This window comes from Cynara cardunculus, assembly GCF_001531365.2.
Source record: "Cynara cardunculus var. scolymus isolate 2C chromosome LG 2, CcrdV1, whole genome shotgun sequence".
Classification (NCBI taxonomy): domain Eukaryota; kingdom Viridiplantae; phylum Streptophyta; class Magnoliopsida; order Asterales; family Asteraceae; genus Cynara; species Cynara cardunculus.
Window position 1 is genome coordinate 56,515,619 of NC_037529.1, and position 19,063 is coordinate 56,534,681.

The 19,063-nt window shown below is 35.6% G+C and overlaps 1 protein-coding gene across 4 annotated transcripts in view; it reads left to right on the top strand.

Annotated features, from left to right (window-relative positions):
* The window catches only part of LOC112506431 (pleiotropic drug resistance protein 3-like), an 18,428-nt gene extending 3,453 nt beyond the window's left edge, over positions 1–14,975 (top strand). The window contains exons 3-25 of one of the 4 annotated variants that reach the window (XM_025110462.1): positions 1,796–1,810; positions 1,921–1,979; positions 3,299–3,383; positions 4,007–4,166; positions 4,283–4,359; positions 4,902–4,955; positions 5,048–5,138; positions 5,290–5,591; positions 5,956–6,237; positions 6,387–6,700; positions 6,900–7,060; positions 7,147–7,250; positions 7,626–7,779; positions 7,858–7,891; positions 8,157–8,295; positions 8,409–8,729; positions 8,820–9,110; positions 10,841–10,924; positions 11,088–11,221; positions 12,385–12,612; positions 13,504–13,675; positions 13,900–14,154; positions 14,609–14,975. In XM_025110462.1, coding sequence (XP_024966230.1) covers positions 1,796–1,810; positions 1,921–1,979; positions 3,299–3,383; positions 4,007–4,166; positions 4,283–4,359; positions 4,902–4,955; positions 5,048–5,138; positions 5,290–5,591; positions 5,956–6,237; positions 6,387–6,700; positions 6,900–7,060; positions 7,147–7,250; positions 7,626–7,779; positions 7,858–7,891; positions 8,157–8,295; positions 8,409–8,729; positions 8,820–9,110; positions 10,841–10,924; positions 11,088–11,221; positions 12,385–12,612; positions 13,504–13,675; positions 13,900–14,154; positions 14,609–14,875 — 3,783 coding nt within the window. In that variant the 3' untranslated portion in view covers positions 14,876–14,975. Of the gene's footprint in view, positions 1–1,795; positions 1,811–1,893; positions 1,980–3,298; positions 3,384–4,006; positions 4,167–4,282; positions 4,360–4,901; positions 4,956–5,047; positions 5,139–5,289; positions 5,592–5,955; positions 6,238–6,386; positions 6,701–6,899; positions 7,061–7,146; positions 7,251–7,625; positions 7,780–7,857; positions 7,993–8,156; positions 8,296–8,396; positions 8,730–8,819; positions 9,111–10,840; positions 10,925–11,087; positions 11,222–12,384; positions 12,613–13,503; positions 13,676–13,899; positions 14,155–14,608 lie in introns of all 4 variants that reach the window. The other 3 variants (XM_025110459.1, XM_025110460.1, XM_025110461.1) reach the window with 3 other exon arrangements.
* The last annotated feature ends 4,088 nt before the right edge of the window (positions 14,976–19,063 follow it).

A 19,063-nucleotide genomic window follows, 5' to 3' on the forward strand; every position in this document is an offset into this window, starting at 1 on the left:
AAAAATGGAAGATCAAGATTAAAAAATAAATAAAAATATCAATATTATAAATACATATTTTTAGGAATTTTATGATTTTGTAACTCCCCTTTATTGGTATGGGAGTTATATAGCTAATGAAATTACTTAATTACCCTTGGCATTAAATTGTGAATATGATAGAAACCTAATAGAAGAATGAATTGTGATTGGTTGACATGGTTTGCAAAGTTAATACAAAAACTTTGGTTAACATTTGATATATATATATATATATATATATATATATATATATTACACAAATACTCATAGGCGGCCTCCATCCCTCCCATGGTACCAGCACCATTTCTCCGGTGAGCAGCAGTTTCTGTCTCCCTCCCTACTCCGGCAGCACATCTCCGTCGCCTGGAGCACACCCATCTCCTTCTCTAGTGAAGCTACCCTCCTAAGCCTTCCTTCCATCTCCGTCCTCTCTCAAGACCTTACATCTCCATCTTCTTCCCCCCCTCCGACCCACGATCTAAAAGCCACCACCAGATCCCCCTGAGAATAATGTGTGTGTGTATATATATGTATATATTATTTTTTATGTTCTTAAAGAAAATAAAATAAAATGACAATATCACCCGACTTAACGGAGCGGCGGTTAATGGAGTTAGATTGAGGGACCCAATTCAAAACAAAAGTGAAACTACGGTGACTCATACATATAATTATTTCATTTGGGGACCTGATCCAAAATTTTAAATAACCACAGGGATGAAACTTGTAATTTACTCTTAGTTTTATGAAGAAATTATTTTCAAAATTTGATTATGACAACGTTTTTAAAAAGTATGTCTAGTTTCATGAAATCGGTTCCTTTTTAAATTTAATTACATTATTATGATAAGAAAAAAAATTAATAAAATTTAAAGTTGTAAAAAGTTGTCACATTTTACAACTGCAATTTTAGAAATAAAAAAAAGAAAAAAGTTTATATAAAAAAGAGGAGCTAGGGGGAAATATGGACAAGGGATGGGGGTTTACCGGACAGGAAGGTGAGTATATTATTTAAATGTGTCGAAATCCATTTATTGAAAACAGTTTTAATGTATAACCCAATCCTATTAGTTACATTATGGGTTGGGTTGAACATGTTTTAAAAAAAGATGGTTAAATTACAACCTAAAAAACAAAAACGTCAAAAACATTTTTCATGCACAATAAATGTCTACACTTGCTATGAAACACTAACAATGACTCATAATGTTCTAATAAACAAAACTCAACTATGCCGCACCCACATAAGTCATAACAGTATAAGAGACTTTTTACACAACATAGAAGTCGCTTTCGCTGTATGCACCCTCAAACAACTCGCCTAGCTAAACTTGCCCAACTTTTGACCAAGGCAACTTCCAAGTTGTTTTCATTGTTGCATACCCTAGGAGACTTCCAATGTTTCCCAACACATCATCTTTGCGACCTCGTATGCAACTTCACCAATGTCGCATACCAATTACCATGTTGTGCTCAGCGTACCGAAAACTGACCAGTTTGAATGACACACAAAACCATGCCATTACCTCAATCATCTTTTACCTAATTCATGCATCCATCTTTTATGCCAAGAAGTTGGCCTGTTTGGGGAGTTTATGTTCAAGCATTGTGTTTGTAAGTTGTTTGTTGCCACTAATATCACTAGGATGTAGTCCATGAACCATAATGGGGTTTCATAACATTAAAGTAAAGGTTACCAGGAAAAAAACCAAATAGTTAGGGCCTTCTCTTGTGTCACTTACTGTAGATTACTAAAAATATAAACAAACTAAAGGAATCTAGTTGTTCAGTTCTCAGGTTCGGTCTTTCAGTCGTGTATTCCTTGCTTTATTAGTGATATTCCAAAACTAATGCTTTCATTTTCTCTGACAGGACATTGTCATGATACCTGGTTTGAAGTCTAAAAGGGCTAAGATAACCATCATAAAAGACGTCAGTGGTGTCATTAAGCCAGGAAGGTAGGAATACAACCTTATCAATCTCTCCCATATCATGTAATATAGAATCCAAATAATGAAAGACATTCTTCTTGGCTACCTCTTGTCGATACCTGCTCATGACAGCTTCTTAGCTTCCTTTGTCTGGACATACTTGTGACGTCTTCAACATCCAACCACCATCACCACAGCTGCATCCTATATACTACGTTTTACTGGCTTAATAAATTAATGCTGTGAGGAGCAATTATACTGAAGATACAATGGCAAATGTTTGGGGGCAACTAAAGCATACAATACTGCAGTCTGTCATTAACTTTTGACTAAAATGATAAATGGGTCACTGCAAGTTCTTTCACGATATATTTGTGATTTGTTAGACTGTTACAAGTGAAAATGATAACTGAAATAATTTCGAGTTTTGGATAATAAGCTAAAATACTTGTATCTTCAAGATCTAAGGGTATTCCTGTCCTTGGAAGAGTAACATTTGTGCATGTAATACTTCGACTGCTACCTGGATTAAGTTATTAGGAAATTGATATATTAATCATTAGGTATTGTTAGCATAAGTTTAATTTTTGGTTAATTAAGTAACAACATAAGACATCGTTCGCAAACACTGATTTGACTCATGGTGTTAGAGCTTTATGCTAATGCTTGTGATATCCACATGGTAGTTTTGCTTACGTCGCAGTTTGCACCTAGCTGTGGAAAATCTTAGTGTGTGTGATTTCTTGTTATGATCTGAACATGGGAAGTATCGAAGTGAAGGGGCTTGTTCGAGTTCGGTAGTTCAAATTACATTCTCTTGGATTGATTAATGTTCTAAAGTTTTGAAGTCTGGTTTTCTTGCCACAAGCTGGGCATATTTGATTTGTATCCTCCACAACTTGAGTACTAGCAGATACATTTATGATGGTGTGGGCATATTACCATAGGCTTAGTATTGGTCAATTAGGTGTTTTTGGACTCCCATAAGGCCATCACTGTCCTATATGTTCATATTATTCTCAATAGTTAGCACCACAGAATTTTCTGTCAGAAAACCTTACAAGAGATCTTTGGCATACCCTACTTTATTGCATAAATCATTTATGGGAAGACTAAAATGCAGTGTGTTAGCGGGTTAAAAATATATATTTTATTGTGGTTAACCAGAGATTGAATGGCAAAGATGGTCTGATGTACCCTTATCGAATTATTGGGATGAAAGCTGAGTTATGAAGAAATTATGCAGTTATATTAATTGGTTTCGGCTTTGTGAATAGGCTGCACAACTGTGGATGTCTGGAAACAGTCTATATTCAGTATTGGCTTGTTTGATGTTTTTTTTTCAGGATGACTCTGCTGCTTGGTCCTCCAGGATGTGGGAAAACCTCTTTGTTGAAAACACTTTCAGGGAACCTAAACAGATCTCTCAAGGTTTTGAACTTCAAGTTTGCCTAATTTTATAAGCATGTTATACCTATACAAACAGTTGTGTGACTATACTTATATCTCCATATAGAGAAAGGTGTATGATTGACCTAACTGAATATGGGTGTGATTGTAATATAATTTATTTTATTGAAGTCATTTAGTAAAATCATGGGAAATTTATCTCTGGTTGTGTAGTCATTATTATGTTGATCTACCCCTTGTTTCAAAGCAGTTCCTAGGGTTATGCATTACTTTTAATAAATTCTTGATATGTCATTACAAATGTTGGAAAATGAGTTCATGCACATCTGGAAGGAAGAGGTGTGTCATCCATGCGAATAGTAAATTGAATATAGTTGCTACATTCAACCCCCTTCTCACTCCATGCATGCCACTCATATATTATCTTCTTCTTTGTGCTTTTTGTCATAATAGATTTACAACTGATGGTGCTTTATCCTTTAATGAAAGTGATTGGGGACATAATCATTATGAGATCACTGCAGATTCCAAATTGAATATACATGTTTGACAAGATCACTAAGATACTTGTTCTGGTTTGCAGTTGAGACTTGTTACCTGTCAACTGCTTTCACTTACAAATGGTTCTTCATTAACAAACACAGATTACTGGTGAAATTTCTTACAATGGATACAAACTAGAAGAAATTGTCCCTCAGAAAACGGCTGCCTATATAAGCCAAGAGGATATGCATATCCCGGAGATGACTGTAAGGGAAACACTAGATTTCTCATCTCGTTGTCAGGGTACCGGAAGCCGTGCAGGTATGCCTGATTGCCCTACTTCATGCATGCACACAGCAAACACTGTATATGTTTGCAGTCTGTTCCAAGGGCAGATGGTTTTAAGAACTAATTGGAGAATGTTTTTTCTCAAAAAGAGATTATGATTGAGGTTAACAAGAGGGAGAAAGAAGGGGGGATTATTCCAGATCCAGATGTAGACACTTTTATGAAGGTAATTTTGATCTTTGTTGTTAGTGGACAAGAAACCTTTCATTTAATCTTTGACTAGAACTTTCTGAAACTTATGTTTTGTTACAAAGCCTATATTTATGTCTCAGGGCATAGGGCAGTTTGAAGTCAATCACATTCTTAAATGCATCTTAATCAATATAATAACTTGGTTTGTATTATGTTCCGTTATTATCATAGGGTACTTTTATATTTCTGATAGTGTATTATAATTCTTACCATATAATCTAGCTACCTCTAAAAGTAAATGAACTTTCTGTAATGGTCTTCTTTCCCAATACAACTTATCAAAATGGCTTTTGAATTTTCTGATGGAACATTTATATTATACGATTTGTTCAAAGATAATGTCTGATAGATGAGTTCAGATTCGTGATGTGAATATGTTAATAGTGATTCGAGTGTTCTCTCAAAATGAGAAGAAGTTTGTAGTGTTCACATCTTTTGATGCAGTGTGAGACAGAGCAAGCATCTCTTGCCCCATTGGCGACATTGTCATACTCATACCATGTTTAAATTCCACAGGCAATTTCCATCGAGGGACAAAAGAAAACTCTTCAGACAAACTACATCCTGAAGGTAACTCTTTTAGCTGCTGTGAGCTTATATAGTATTTGGTATTGGCATATGCATAATAAATCCATTTTCCAACCATTTTCATGGTATTTCAGATTCTTGGCCTTGATATATGTGCTGATACAATGTTTGGAGATGCCATGAGGAGAGGAATCTCTGGTGGTCAGAAGAAAAGATTGACTACTGGTAACTTTGGCATATGATCCCTATTCAACACAGTCCATACATCCTCCCTATATGGAGGGGTTCATTTCCTATATTAGTCCACCATGGCATGAGTACAACTGCAGCTGCTGCCATCATGCACAAAGAATCTAACTTGTATGGTTCTTTGCAGGTGAGATGATTGTTGGTCCCACAAAAGCTTTATTTATGGACGAAATATCAAATGGCCTAGACAGCTCCACTACGTATCAGATAATCACTTGTCTTCAGCATTTGGCACATATAACAGATGCTTCTGTACTCATTTCACTTCTTCAGCCATCACCAGAAGCATTTGATCTCTTTGATGATATTATGTTGATGGCGGAAGGGATGATCGTGTATCATGGACCTCGCAGTAGTGTTTTAGAGTATTTTGAGGGTATTGGTTTTAGGTGTCCTGAGAGAAAAGGTGTAGCTGACTTTCTCCAAGAGGTAATGTCCTGTCTCATTAAGATTTTGTTAGTTTCAGAAGATAAATCAGATTATGGTAGCTTACGCTAGGGCTTATTAGCCTCGGCATGTAAAACTACCATCTTAAGGTATACCCATGTTTATATATATATATATATGTGTGCGTGTGTGTGTATATATATATTAACGCTTGGCAACCATTTTTCAACTGTAACCACATACTGTTACATGGTACAAGCGCAAAGGCTACAACAGTACCATTTACTCATATTTACATGCAGTGATATACAACACTTGGAAAACAACTTCTAAATTGCATAACATAATTGATTATCATGCTCTTGCTTCTCTAGCTAGTTTTCATGCAATAAGGACTGATTCACAGGTTGTCTCAAGAAAAGATCAGGCAAAGTATTGGTGTCAAACTGAACAAGCATATAATTATGTCTCAGTACAGACCTTATCCATGAGATTTAAGGAATCTTATTTGGGAAAAGAAGTAAATGAGGTAATTTCCAAGCCTTTCACGAGATTGCAGAGCCATGAGAATGCCATTTCCTTCCATGTGTATTCTCTATCTAAATGGGCTCTTTTTAGAGCTTGCATGTCTAGGGAAATTCTTCTCATGAAGAGAAATTCTTTTATCTACATCTTCAAATTAGTCCAGGTATAAATCACTCCTTTCTTGGCTCTTTTAATCTACTTCTTTTATATCTTTATGATTCATTTGGCAATGAACTCTTACCCTTTCATATGAAAAGTTTATGTTTCTGTTATCTTGTTAAATGTCTAATTATGTGGGCTACTTCTGTGCAGCTCCTCATAATTGCATTAATCACAATGACTGTATTTTTCCGAACAAGATTGAAGGTTGATGTACTTGATGCGAATTATTATCTCGGTTCACTTTTCTATGCACTTGTGATTCTTCTAGTTGATGGGTTCCCAGAATTGTCTATGACAGTGGCAAGACTTTCAGTTTTCTATAAACAGAGGGACATGTACTTCTACCCTGCTTGGGCATATGCAATTCCTGCATCCATCCTTAAGATTCCCCTGTCAATGCTCGAAGCCATTCTTTGGACGTGTCTCACTTATTATGTTATCGGATACAGCCCTGAACCAGAAAGGTGAGCATCTTACTAAGCTATTTCATCGTTCTCGTCAATCTGTCTCTATTTCCATAAGTGACTGTCATCTATAAACATTTTGACAAGCCAGAATAGCCTTGACATCATCTAGCAACATGGTTCATTTTCAAGTAAACAAAACTTCCTCCAGTAACTATGATACTAGGATGTAAGTTTTACTGTTGCATGTGCTTTATAGGTTCTTCCGCCAGCTAGTGCTATTATTTGCGATCCACTTCACATCAATATCCATGTTCCGATTCCTTGCATCATTCTTTCAAACGGTGGTTGCGTGTACAACTGCTGGTAGTATCTCAATATTGTTTCTGTTGTGTTTTGGTGGCTTCATTTTACCACACAGTAAGCTCCCTGTATTTCTTTTTCCATTTGATATATACCCCAGTAAAGACTTGCAGATCCAACTAACATATGGGAACTGGTTGCAGCTTCAATGCCAGCTTGGTTAAAGTGGGGATTTTGGCTTTCTCCACTGTCATATGGTGAAATAGGCCTTGCAGTGAATGAATTCCTTTCTCCCAGATGGAACAAGGTAAGGCAGTAGAACATTCACTTGATACAAACCCTGACCATTTTATTTGCTTGAGAAAATTTGTTTTGTCATGTAGTTCTGCATTTATGGGGATTTTGTTTATTTCACCTTTTATCTTGCCTTGCTGACTTTGCATAGATTAGTTTTCTGGTTGAATTTTCTTCTTCTGATGAATAACATGTGGTTTCTTGTGACATATCTTTATTAATTACGTATTGATGGCATTGCATTTTTCTTGTGACAAGTGAAGTCTGGATGAATAACATGTGGTTTCCGTGTATCATGGCTTATATGTTAGTTTCAATATGTCACAGGTCATTAGGGAAGAGAAATATATCACTCACTGGTTATTCACATTTTAACTTTTGCAAACAGATGACGTCTACAAACACAACCATAGGGGTACAAACACTTCAAAGCCGTGGGTTAGACTTTGATGGATACTATTTCTGGATATCACTTGGTGCCTTGTTAGGTTTTGCACTGTTACTCAACATAGGCTTCATCTTGGCTTTAAGCTACTTGAAGGGTAATGTCTTTTTTTAAGTAAACTTTGAACACAGAGTGCCACATCTTTATTAATTAATCATGTTATTTGATGCTTCAGCTCCTGGTACTCGTGCCATTATTTCAAAGGAAAAGCTATCTCAAGCTCATGGAAGTGAAGGATCTAAACACCACACTCACATGGATAAAACGACCAACATGTCCAATACTTCTGTCTCAGAGGAGCCTACAGAAGGTTAGGATAATTTCTTTGCCTATGTTGCACAAATACTCCCATACTTCCACACTTGGAATCAAGTTCCTAGAACTTGCCAATTTAATTTGTGAATATAAACGAGTGCTAAACTTGAATTTGAGTAATCTCCGTTGTATGCGACTGGTTATAACTTTTTGGACTAGGTTCAATCTGGTTGTGGATGTCTGTTGTGCATCAATAGATACTTATTCATCCTCTTATCTTGCAGGAAAAATGGTGTTACCTTTTGAACCACTAACGATTACCTTTCAAGATATACATTATCATGTTGAGCCCTCACAGGTAAGTGGTCATAATTATCTTATATTTAATCTTAAATGTTGGGTATCTGTTGTTTATAGTATGTTATAGGTGATTGTTCTGTCCTGTTCATTTGACGTCAGGAAATGAGAGAGCATGGGTTCATTGGAAAGAGACTTCAGTTACTTAGCGATATCACAGGGGCTTTTAGACCTGGTGTTCTTACAGCACTGATGGGTGTAAGTGGTGCTGGTAAAACAACACTTCTTGATGTTCTTGCTGGAAGGAAAACCAGTGGCATTGTTGAAGGAGAGATCAAAATCGGAGGGTATCCTAAAGTCCAAGATACCTTTGCTAGGATTTCAGGTTACTGTGAGCAAACTGATGTACACTCTCCCCAAATTACAGTTGAAGAATCAGTGATATTCTCTGCTTGGCTCCGTCTGCATCCTGAAATTGATTCACAAACTAAATATGTATGAAATATCTTATTGGTATGTACACAGACATTGTTTTGCCAAAATAAATTGGTAACTGGACGCAGTTTTTTTTTATGGCATGTGCAGAAATTCATAGAAGAAATCCTGGAAACAGTTGAGCTTTATGCGATAAAAGATGCCTTGGTTGGCATTCCTGGGGTTAGTGGTCTATCAACAGAGCAGCGTAAGCGACTTACGATTGCTGTGGAAGTTGTCGCTAATCCCTCCATTATTTTCATGGATGAACCTACGACGGGACTGGATGCTAGATCAGCTGCCATTGTCATGCGGGCTGTGAAGAACATTGTTGATACAGGAAGAACAATTGTCTGTACCATTCACCAACCAAGCATTGACATTTTCGAGGCCTTTGATGAGGTAAAAAGGAAATACTTAAAAACTCAGGGAGAAAGACAAAAGTACTTAGCTAGCATCTAAAGAGGAACTAATCAATTGCATTAAGCAAATATTTAGTTAACATCAGCATCCTACAGAGCTAAAAAAATACTAGTTCGGATTATGCCTCTTATGAATTTTAAAGAATAGTTGAAGTTATAATGGAGCTTTTTCTATGAATTCGAAAGCACGTTAGTATTTTAACATCTGAAAGCCCCAAAGAGAGAGTGAGTGAGAAAAAAGCAACTCATATGCTTGTGCTGCAAATAGACGCCATCGGCTAGAGCCTAGAGATACATTACACACACTTCAAGTTCTGTAGACGTTACTTTTCACTATTATATCGTTCAGTTACCATGGTAAGTCCTCATTAAAATGTTTAATTTTAAAATTATCAGTTTGAGCTATAGAATATAATATATTATGCTGATCAGCTGATGTTCTTTTTTCTTAGGCTGATAACCAAAACTAATAATACAATAGTAATACACTAATACCATATCTGTAATATTTATCTGCCAAAGTTCTCTACTTGTTAATGGTCTAATGATAAGGAAGAAAAAATATAGAAAGCCACGACTTTATAAGTGGTGTTCTTTTGATGTGGTACAGTGGTAGGTAATATATATTATCTTAAAATATGCATATGTTTATCCCTTGACCTGCTATGGGACTAAGTAGTTTATATGTTGGTAATAATGATTCCATCGTCACACCCAATGTTCTAAAAAATGTGCCTTTGCATCGCCATGGCGCTGAGGTGCAGCCTTGCTGCCACGTTAACCCCCTTGGCGTGGATATAATGAGTGGACACATGGCGCATTATGGCGTTATAAGGTGTGGGAGGAAATTTGCAGTTTTTAAACCTTGAATAGGAGTAAATGTAAATATAACTTACAGTTTATACGGGCCAAAAAACTTGATCAACAAAATGGGGAAAAAGAAAAACCCTAAATTACTTCTCAACATATGAAAAATATTGTCTGATTACTTTCATTTGTTGTACTTTGATTTTGTTGTTTGATTACCAAAGAGGGACTTACTTTGTATATCTGATATCATTTTTGTAAACTCTGTATCAAATTTTCAATTCATGGTTCTTCTTTTGTTTATCTTTTTATATGAATTTAAATTGTTAATAACTTAAATCATTATTTTTCAACACTAACATAAATACACACACACATATATATATTAGATATAGATTTGTCGCCTTAAGCCACGTCTTGCAAAACGTCATGGCCTCGCCGTAACTCGTAAGGCTTGAGGCTTGACCTCGCCGCCACACCACGCCTGACGCCATTTATTCATGTCGAGGAACCTGAGAAGGTTAAATTATAAATATTTTCTATCGGGTTTCACCTCTTTGTGATTTCTTGTGGATTCATTTTAAGCGTACCCAACTAATTCAGATAAAATGTGTGTTGTATTGAAATGATCTTGGAATCAGAAAACATCTGTTTGATTTTGTACTCGAAAAGAGTCTTGATGTTTGCCAAAAAGAACTATGTTGGACTTGTTAGTTTTTGAATCCTTCAGCGTGTCAAAAGTTATGTTGGGTTTCTGAATCTATTGTGATCTTTTTTAATGTGTGTTATTGTTATTAGTTTACCATTTGTTCTTATGGTTTGGTTGCAATCATTTTTTACACTAATTTTCTTGCTTTAGTTTGATATAAAAATCTCATCTATTTCCTATCCATGTTGCTGCAGTTAATCCTCTTGAAAAATGGCGGACGTATGATCTACTGTGGCCCATTGGGTCACCATTCAAGTAGGGTCATTGAATACTTTGAGGTAAGTCGAGTTCAGAGCAGATGCACATTTTAGATATACATCATCCCGCTTTTGTTAAGCATGATTTGCTTTTTGCCCCTAATAATGGAAAATTTGTGCATCTTAGTTAGAAAAGAGTAACAGAAATATTATCTTAAATTCACGTGAAATGTCTTTGAAACAGAGTATCTCTGGGGTGCCCAAGATTAGAGACAACTATAACCCAGCAACATGGATGTTAGAGGTATCTTCAGCATCAGTGGAAGCTGAACTTGGAGTTGATTTTGCACGAATATATTCTACTTCAACTTTGTACAAGTAAGTAACACCTTCAAGGCCATCTCTGTTTTGAATTCTCCAAGTTCAAACAAGGTCGTGAAATCAACATGCTGGTATGCCTATATAGTAGTTTGCACTCTCAATATGCACAACTTTTTTCCTGTGCCATGTGTTGCATGTCATACACAAGAATGAAGAGGATTTTATGCATTTTCATGTATAATACTGTAGTCTATCCGAATCCATCATTAATTGAACCCACAATCCTCTGCCCCATGCAAGGGTTTATAGATGCCTTTTCACTAGATGCCATATTTTAGTTTTCGTGTACATCACCTGTGTTAACAGTGACCATATCTAATGGATGCGATCCATTCCCAACTTGAGGGCTTGTATGCGCTCATCCATTTCCATTGATGCCATTATGACCATTTAATGTTGTGTAACCAATGATTGCAACTGTACTGCTGCACACTTTTCATTGCCAATATGCCATAACAAATACATACACCTGGCTCCAGTGGCTGAAATACATGCAAAGCACCATGTTGACAAAATAAAAAGGCATGGCAACAAGCTATTTAGTAGTCCATTATTATTTATTCATGATTTTTAGTAAAATCTCTGTTCACAATTGCTGGCATTTTTCTTTCTTGCTTTTTTGTTTTGTTTCTTTTTTGGCTTTTTGGTTTTCTTCCAAATTAACCAAGCCATTTGGTTTTATCAATACTTTAACCAAATTTAAATCCTGCTTTTAGTGTTATTAAGATGTTTATTGGGGTGCAACAACAAATCTACACTATTTTCATGGGATTTTTCTTCTCATAATCATCGATATTATGTAATTAAATTATTGGTGTTAAAATGATTTTCTATCAAATTCTACATATAGTAGGTCAAAATTTTCATATATGACAAATGAATTTTATTTATTAGAGACAAATGTACCCTTAGATACTTTTGGTGATTACATATCAAAACAAGAAATTATTTTATTGACTTTTTACCTTGCAAGTATCATTGCCTGCTCTTCTGCTCTAGGATTTAGAGACAGGTAATGATTTCTTTAGGATTCTGTATGTATTATACCAGACATTTCAAGCATTTTAATTCTTAATTTGCATTTGTCTGCAATATCTACTTTGAGAATTAGAGCATTTACTGTTTGTCTGACTACTTTTATGTGTTCTCTATTATGTCAGGAGCAATAAAGACCTTGTAAACACATTAAGTAAGCCGCCTCCTGGTTCAGAAGAGTTATATTTTCCAACGCGTTTCCCACAAAATGGTTGGGGCCAGTTCAAGGCCTGCCTATGGAAACAACACTTGTCATATTGGAGAAGTCCTTCATACAACCTGATGCGTTCTCTGCATATGCTTTTTGCATCGTTTACTTTCGGGTTACTCTTCTGGGACCAAGGGAGGAAAATGTAAGTTAAAACTACTTGTGCAATTGACGTGCATTCTTTTTGCTTAATTTTATGCTTGGTAGAGATAATGCTCCTGAACACGGTTTTCAAGTACGTGTTGTAGTATGGACTCCTTGTGGCCTACATACATATACATACATTTTTACACAAATAAGCACACATGCATACATACTTATGCATATATTTTCAGTTCTATGATTGCATATTGCATGATAAGTTTAAAAACCTCATGGAGAAGCATGCATGAAATGGAGGCACATGGTCATGATCTCCAACTCCATTTAGGCTCTATCCCCAACCGTCTATAGAGGGGTAAATAGGCTGTTGGTAATATGCAGACTAGTTTACAAAAACAAATAAGGTCAATATGAAAATTTTAAAAAAGAGGAAGGGAGGATATATGACACCATGATTTATAGTGGAGTGAAACCCTTTACCTCTTCCCTAGTTAAGAGGTACCAACCTTCTGTGTGTAAAGATGAAGTTCCAAGAAGAAGAAAACATATTGGCAAATGACCTCATCCCAAAGCTTAAACTGGTATGAAGAAGGTACAAACAATCATTTGGAGCTTCAATACTCCTTCACACATAACATCAGCTAGAAGAACATTGAGAGTCACATAGAGGTACAACACTGCACAAACCTATCAGAGTGCCAATTGCTGTTATAATATATCGAAAAGGAGAGCAAGAAATATATATGGGAAAACTAGAATGATGGTCTTGTAAAACTAGAGCCCTGATACCTTACTAAGTCACCAACTCTTAAAACTCAAGCAAACAGTAGAGTAAATTGAATCTCTAACATAAAGTTGGATGGTTGCCATTCCTAATGTCACAACTGCTTACATGCCCTCAAATCATCTGATATGATATCCTTTTGTGAGACAGACATAACCAGCAGAGTTTATTCAATATCCTTGGTTCAATGTTTGCTGCTGTAATTTTCTGTGGCATAAACAACTCCTCTTCAGTTCTGCCATATGTTTCTGTGGAACGAACTGTTCTGTATCGAGAAAGGTTTTCTGGGATGTATGCATCGTGGGCTTATGCTCTTGCACAGGTATAAAATCCTTCTTTCTATGTGTATGTAGTAGGATATACAAAATTTACTCACTTTAGGCTTCTAAAACGAAGTTCAAATCCATCTATCTTCGTCTAGGGTGTTGGAAAGCACAAAAAAACAAAATCTGTGCATTTGGAAACACATTTTACTCAATGAAGTGACTCTTTTGGACATTTCTGGTTCTTTTGTGTATAAAGAAATGTTCTGATTTTATCTTGTAGGTGACAATCGAGTTCCCCTATCTCTTTGCGCAGTCACTTGCATTCGTCTGCATCACGTATCCCATGATTGGATATTATTGGTCAGCCTATAAGGTTTTTGTGTACTTCTATGCATTCATGTGCACATTGATGTACTTCACCTATTTGGGCATGCTGCTTGTTTCAATCACACCAAGCTTTCCAGTGGCTGCCATTCTACAGTCTGCATTTTACACGATGTTTAACTTGTTTGGTGGATTTTTAATTCCTAAACCGGTAAGTCTGTGTTGACTCTTAACTTGCCTAATTTTCAGAAGTTGATTATGAATAAAAAATATACTCTTCTCTACATTCTGAGGTCCATTTTTGGCGTTTGAGGCTACCACATCTCCAACTTTGAAATTCATATGGATTTCTCAATTTCCTGAATAAGTGTAGCCAACAATAAACAAAATATAACCAAAAGATTAGATGTGGCTCCTAAATTTGCAAAAAGAATCCATACTAGAGTTCATTTGGATATTGTTAGTCTGAACTAAAAAGTCAAAGTGTACTACTTTTAGAAGTACCAGCTAAAGGATAGGATGCCATTTGGTGCCTGATCCTCTGCTAAGCCCGAATCTGACAATTCCAAGTCAATGACGTTATTTGACTTTAATATATACAAGAAAAATAAAAGCCAATTTCATGTTTCCTACATGATGGAATTGTGGAATTTATTTTATTGCAGAAAATTCCAGGTTGGTGGATATGGATGTACTATCTGACTCCTACTTCATGGTCGCTTAACGCAATGCTTACTTCTCAGTTTGGTGATGTGAAGAAGGAGATCGAAGTTTTTGGGGAAACTAAATCTGTGGAAGCCTTCTTAAGAGATTACTTTGGATTTCATCACGATCAGTTACCACTGGCGTATGTGCTTCTTGCACTTTATCCCATTATTCTTGCTTCTCTATTTGCTTACTGTATATCGAAACTCAACTTCCAGAGAAGGTAAGTTTTGCATGCAAACATATGCATATCATTGTAAATTATCAGTAAGAAGTATGTGAATTTAGATTGTAACAAAGTGAATAAAGTTCCCAGTTCTATCTTCACTTGGATTTCTTCTTCTATAGCTGCTAATCATATGTGAATGAGAAATATGAATACTGAAATATCATTTTTCTGCCATGATATAATACTCCGTTCCTAATTGACTGTCAACATAGGGTTTTAATTGAAGTATTTGACTGTAGTTAAACCATCCAAATGCCCTTCAGAATCTTAGACAAAAGATTCAACATGTTTCTTTAGCAAAAAGTTGAGTTGGACCATAACAAGGTGTTCTAAAAAGTTGAGTTGGACCATAACAAGGTGTTCTACAAAGTTGAGTTGGACCATAACAAGGTGTTCTATCTGGGGGTAGGGTCTAGAGGAGTTTGTTGTATGCAAACGTTTCCCCTATCCCGAGGGGCAGAGAGGCTATTTCGGTGAAAACCCAAGGGGCAGAGAGGCTATTTCGGTGAAAACCCAAGGGGAAGAGAGGCTATTTCGGTGAAAACCCAAGGGGCAGAGAGGCTATACAATAGTAAATAAAAAGGTATTAGAAACAAATAGGTGGAAACAGTCGAGGAAACATAAAGCACATAACTGACAACTACTAGAGCGTCTTATGATGTCGATACCCTATTTGTTGGATCCTTCATCCTTCCCTCCTCTACCCAAGCTACTTGTCCCTACCAAAATCCGCGACCTTGGTTCTGCATCTCCAAGAATTCAAATTAGTTCAACACATTGAGAGAGATGATCCTTAACCATGCCTCACTTCTTGAATCCTTGATTAGGATTACTTGCGTTCTATGTGAATTGTTGCTGCCATAAATGAACTATGATGAAGGTGACCTACGTAAAATTGAACTATACAAACCTGTCGTCCATTGCCAAAGACGGTACATGATAATGATGGGAAAACACTTGCATTAAGTCACAACTAATTTTTATCTTTTTGAAGTACATAATATTTATATAGGGCAAATAAACTCACACCCTCCTCACCTTTGTTGAGTTATATCACTATGAGAAGTGTGAATGGAACTTGGATTGTGACACTAAAGAACCATATGAAACATTTGAGCAAAACCATGTCCGGAAGAAGTCATAGAAACCAAAGGAGCTCCTGGGTAGCGTCAGCAAGGTCAAGGTATTCAACTCCCCTAAACCCTAAACTCTAAACCAAAGTGCTAGAACGGGCCGTGAGATTTTGTTTTCTTGTTGCACCATGAAGTAAGGGAGGTACTGAGAAAGAAGTAATGCCCTATAGTGGAGTGAGGATGAGAATAGCCATGCAACTCTAAGGAGGACATTGAGGAATAATGTAGACCACAAAAGATAGTGCCAGCCTTTGATGTATATTGAGGGACCGTTTATCAGACACTTACCCGGTAAGCGTTTACGGGTAAAATCTAACACTACCAATTACTTACCGGGCAAGACTTTAGTCCATCAAAACAACATCATATGCAACAATTTACCCAATAAGCGCTTACCATGATAAGAGTCGTCTTCCTCACTTACCGGATAAGACTCTCGGTCTTTTTCTCCCTCTTACCAGGTAAAATTATTGGTCTTTACCATATTCATCCGGTAAAGATTTGGACGTGTGATTGTGAGGGATTGCAATATAATGTTAGAAAGTTTTATAGTGAAACGAAGTACTTGGTTTATCATAGAAAGTATGTTTTATGCACCTGAACCTTTAATGATGCTTTTGAATAGAACAAGAAGCAACGTCCACTTGAAGCTTTCGAATCATTTCACAAAAACGGATGGTGTTAAAGCAGGATTCTCTTAAGCTTAATCAAAATCAACGCTTTGACTTGTTATATGGTAGGAGGCGTTCCATATGGAACTCTTTCCATAGGTAATATATGGAGGTAAAAATTATCTGCTTCATGCAAACCAATTAATTAAGATATTTATACAAATTATGATGATTATCTTATTATAATCCCGGTATTTATGAAAGATTGTTAAAATTTATTCATTATGATCGACGTTTTATATTAGAAAACAAATGAGAATTTTATTGATCTAGATATTAATTAGACTAGATGGATGAATGGACGATTGAGATTGATTTATATGGATTGTACTAATTAGAGAGTTTGTATTTGTATTGTTCACATATATATATATATATATATATATATAGAGAGAGAGAGAGAGAGAGAAAGAGAGAGAGAGAGAGAGAGAGAGAGAGAGAGGCACGTTAAAATGAAACCGTGCAATTCTTAGAAACCGTGTAAACTAATTTCAACCAACAGGAAAATTCCATTTTTTTCTAATTAAATTTAATCAGTCAGGGTATATTAGTCATTTGCATTGTTTTCTATTAAATATAGAAGTTATTAATAAATCTTAATTATGGTAACATAATAAAAGAAATTTTATAAATGGTAACATTTAACTATTTAATTAAATTATAATATTAAAAATTGGATTTTGTTATATTGTGTCTCGGTTTATTATTGCCAAGATTCATGAAAATCGTAAGGTATTAGATTAATAAATCCATGAAATCAGTAATAGAAAAAAAAAATTCATGAAACCGATTTCATACATGGTGAAATTGGTGCATGGAGTAAGTGAAAAATTATTATGAAATGGGTGCATGATGAAACCGGTTTCATACATGGTGAAATTGGTGCATGGAATAAGTGAAAATGATTATGAAATGGGTGCATGATGAAACTGGTTTCATACATGGTGAAATTGGTGCATAGAGTAAGTGAAAATGATTATGAAATGGGTATAACATGAAATGGGTGCATGATGAATAAGGTGCATGATGATATGGGTGCGTGAACAATCTCATTGGACAAGTGAAACAGGGTGGATGATAAATAGGGTGAAGAATTTACCATAATAGGGTGCATAATGAATAGGGTGATGAATAGGGTGCATGATGAAGATGTGGTTGGGTTTACCATCTTGCCCTTCTCGCTATTATAGAATAAATATTTTAATATATTTTTTTAATTTCCTAAAATAAACTAAATTAATCTTGACCATGGATCAAGAAAAATGGATGGATGAGATTGGTTTACATGGTTTACACAAACGGGGACGGTTTTCATTTGATCGCTCCTCTCTCTCTCTCTCTCTCTCTATATATATATATATATATATATATAGGTTGGTTATTACACAACCATTTACATTTGTACAACAAGTACAACCCAATCTCAACCGTTCATTTAATTTGATAAATATGTGATTTCATAGAAGTTTTGTTTGTTTTATAATATAAAGTATTGATCATAATTAATGAACTTTATTCATCTTCCATAAATATTTAAATCATAATAAATGAACTCTCATCATTTTCATAAATATCTCAATTAATTGGGTTGCATTGGTTGTACAAATGAACATGGTTGCATTTGAAATATTCCATATATATATATATATATATATATATATATATGGTCCCAGGGTTGGGTTCACGTGAGACCAAGAGTTTTTCGTGAGACCCGTGAGACCAATTTATGTTCATTGATCAACTTTATAAACTAATGATCTAATGGTTTAAAGTTGCACGGTGGCAATTTTGTAATTATTGAGAACTCTCATGGAAAATTTTGTGATTAAGAATGTTGAGATTATAAATCTAATCAAGAGTTGAGAATTGGTCTTACGGGTCTCACGAAAAAGCATTGGTCTCATATGATCCCAAGTCTATAGTCCCAATCAAATACAAACCATTCAAGCTAATCTCAACAGTCTAATCTAGTCTAACGAATATCTAGTTTCATAACTATATTGATTGTTTCCTAATATAGAATGTTGATCATAATTAATGAATTCTAATTATCTTCCATAAACATTGGTTTGCATGTTTATAACATTTAGAAAGTTTGCATTTGATTTGCGATGTAAATATATATGGTGGGTTCCGGTGAGAAAGGAAGTTATGGTGAAAAGCGTAATAAGAGATCTTCACCCTTGGATCAATCTTAATCGAAGTCAACATTAATGAGGTGCATCGAGATGCATCAGATCAATTCTCTTCTAAAACCAATTCATGGGTGAGCATGAGATTAAAAGTGATCAAGGGTTCAGATCTTTTATTACGCTTCTCACCATGACTTCCCTTTTCACACGATCCTTCGCCTATATATAGAGAGTTTGGTTCTAGTGAGAA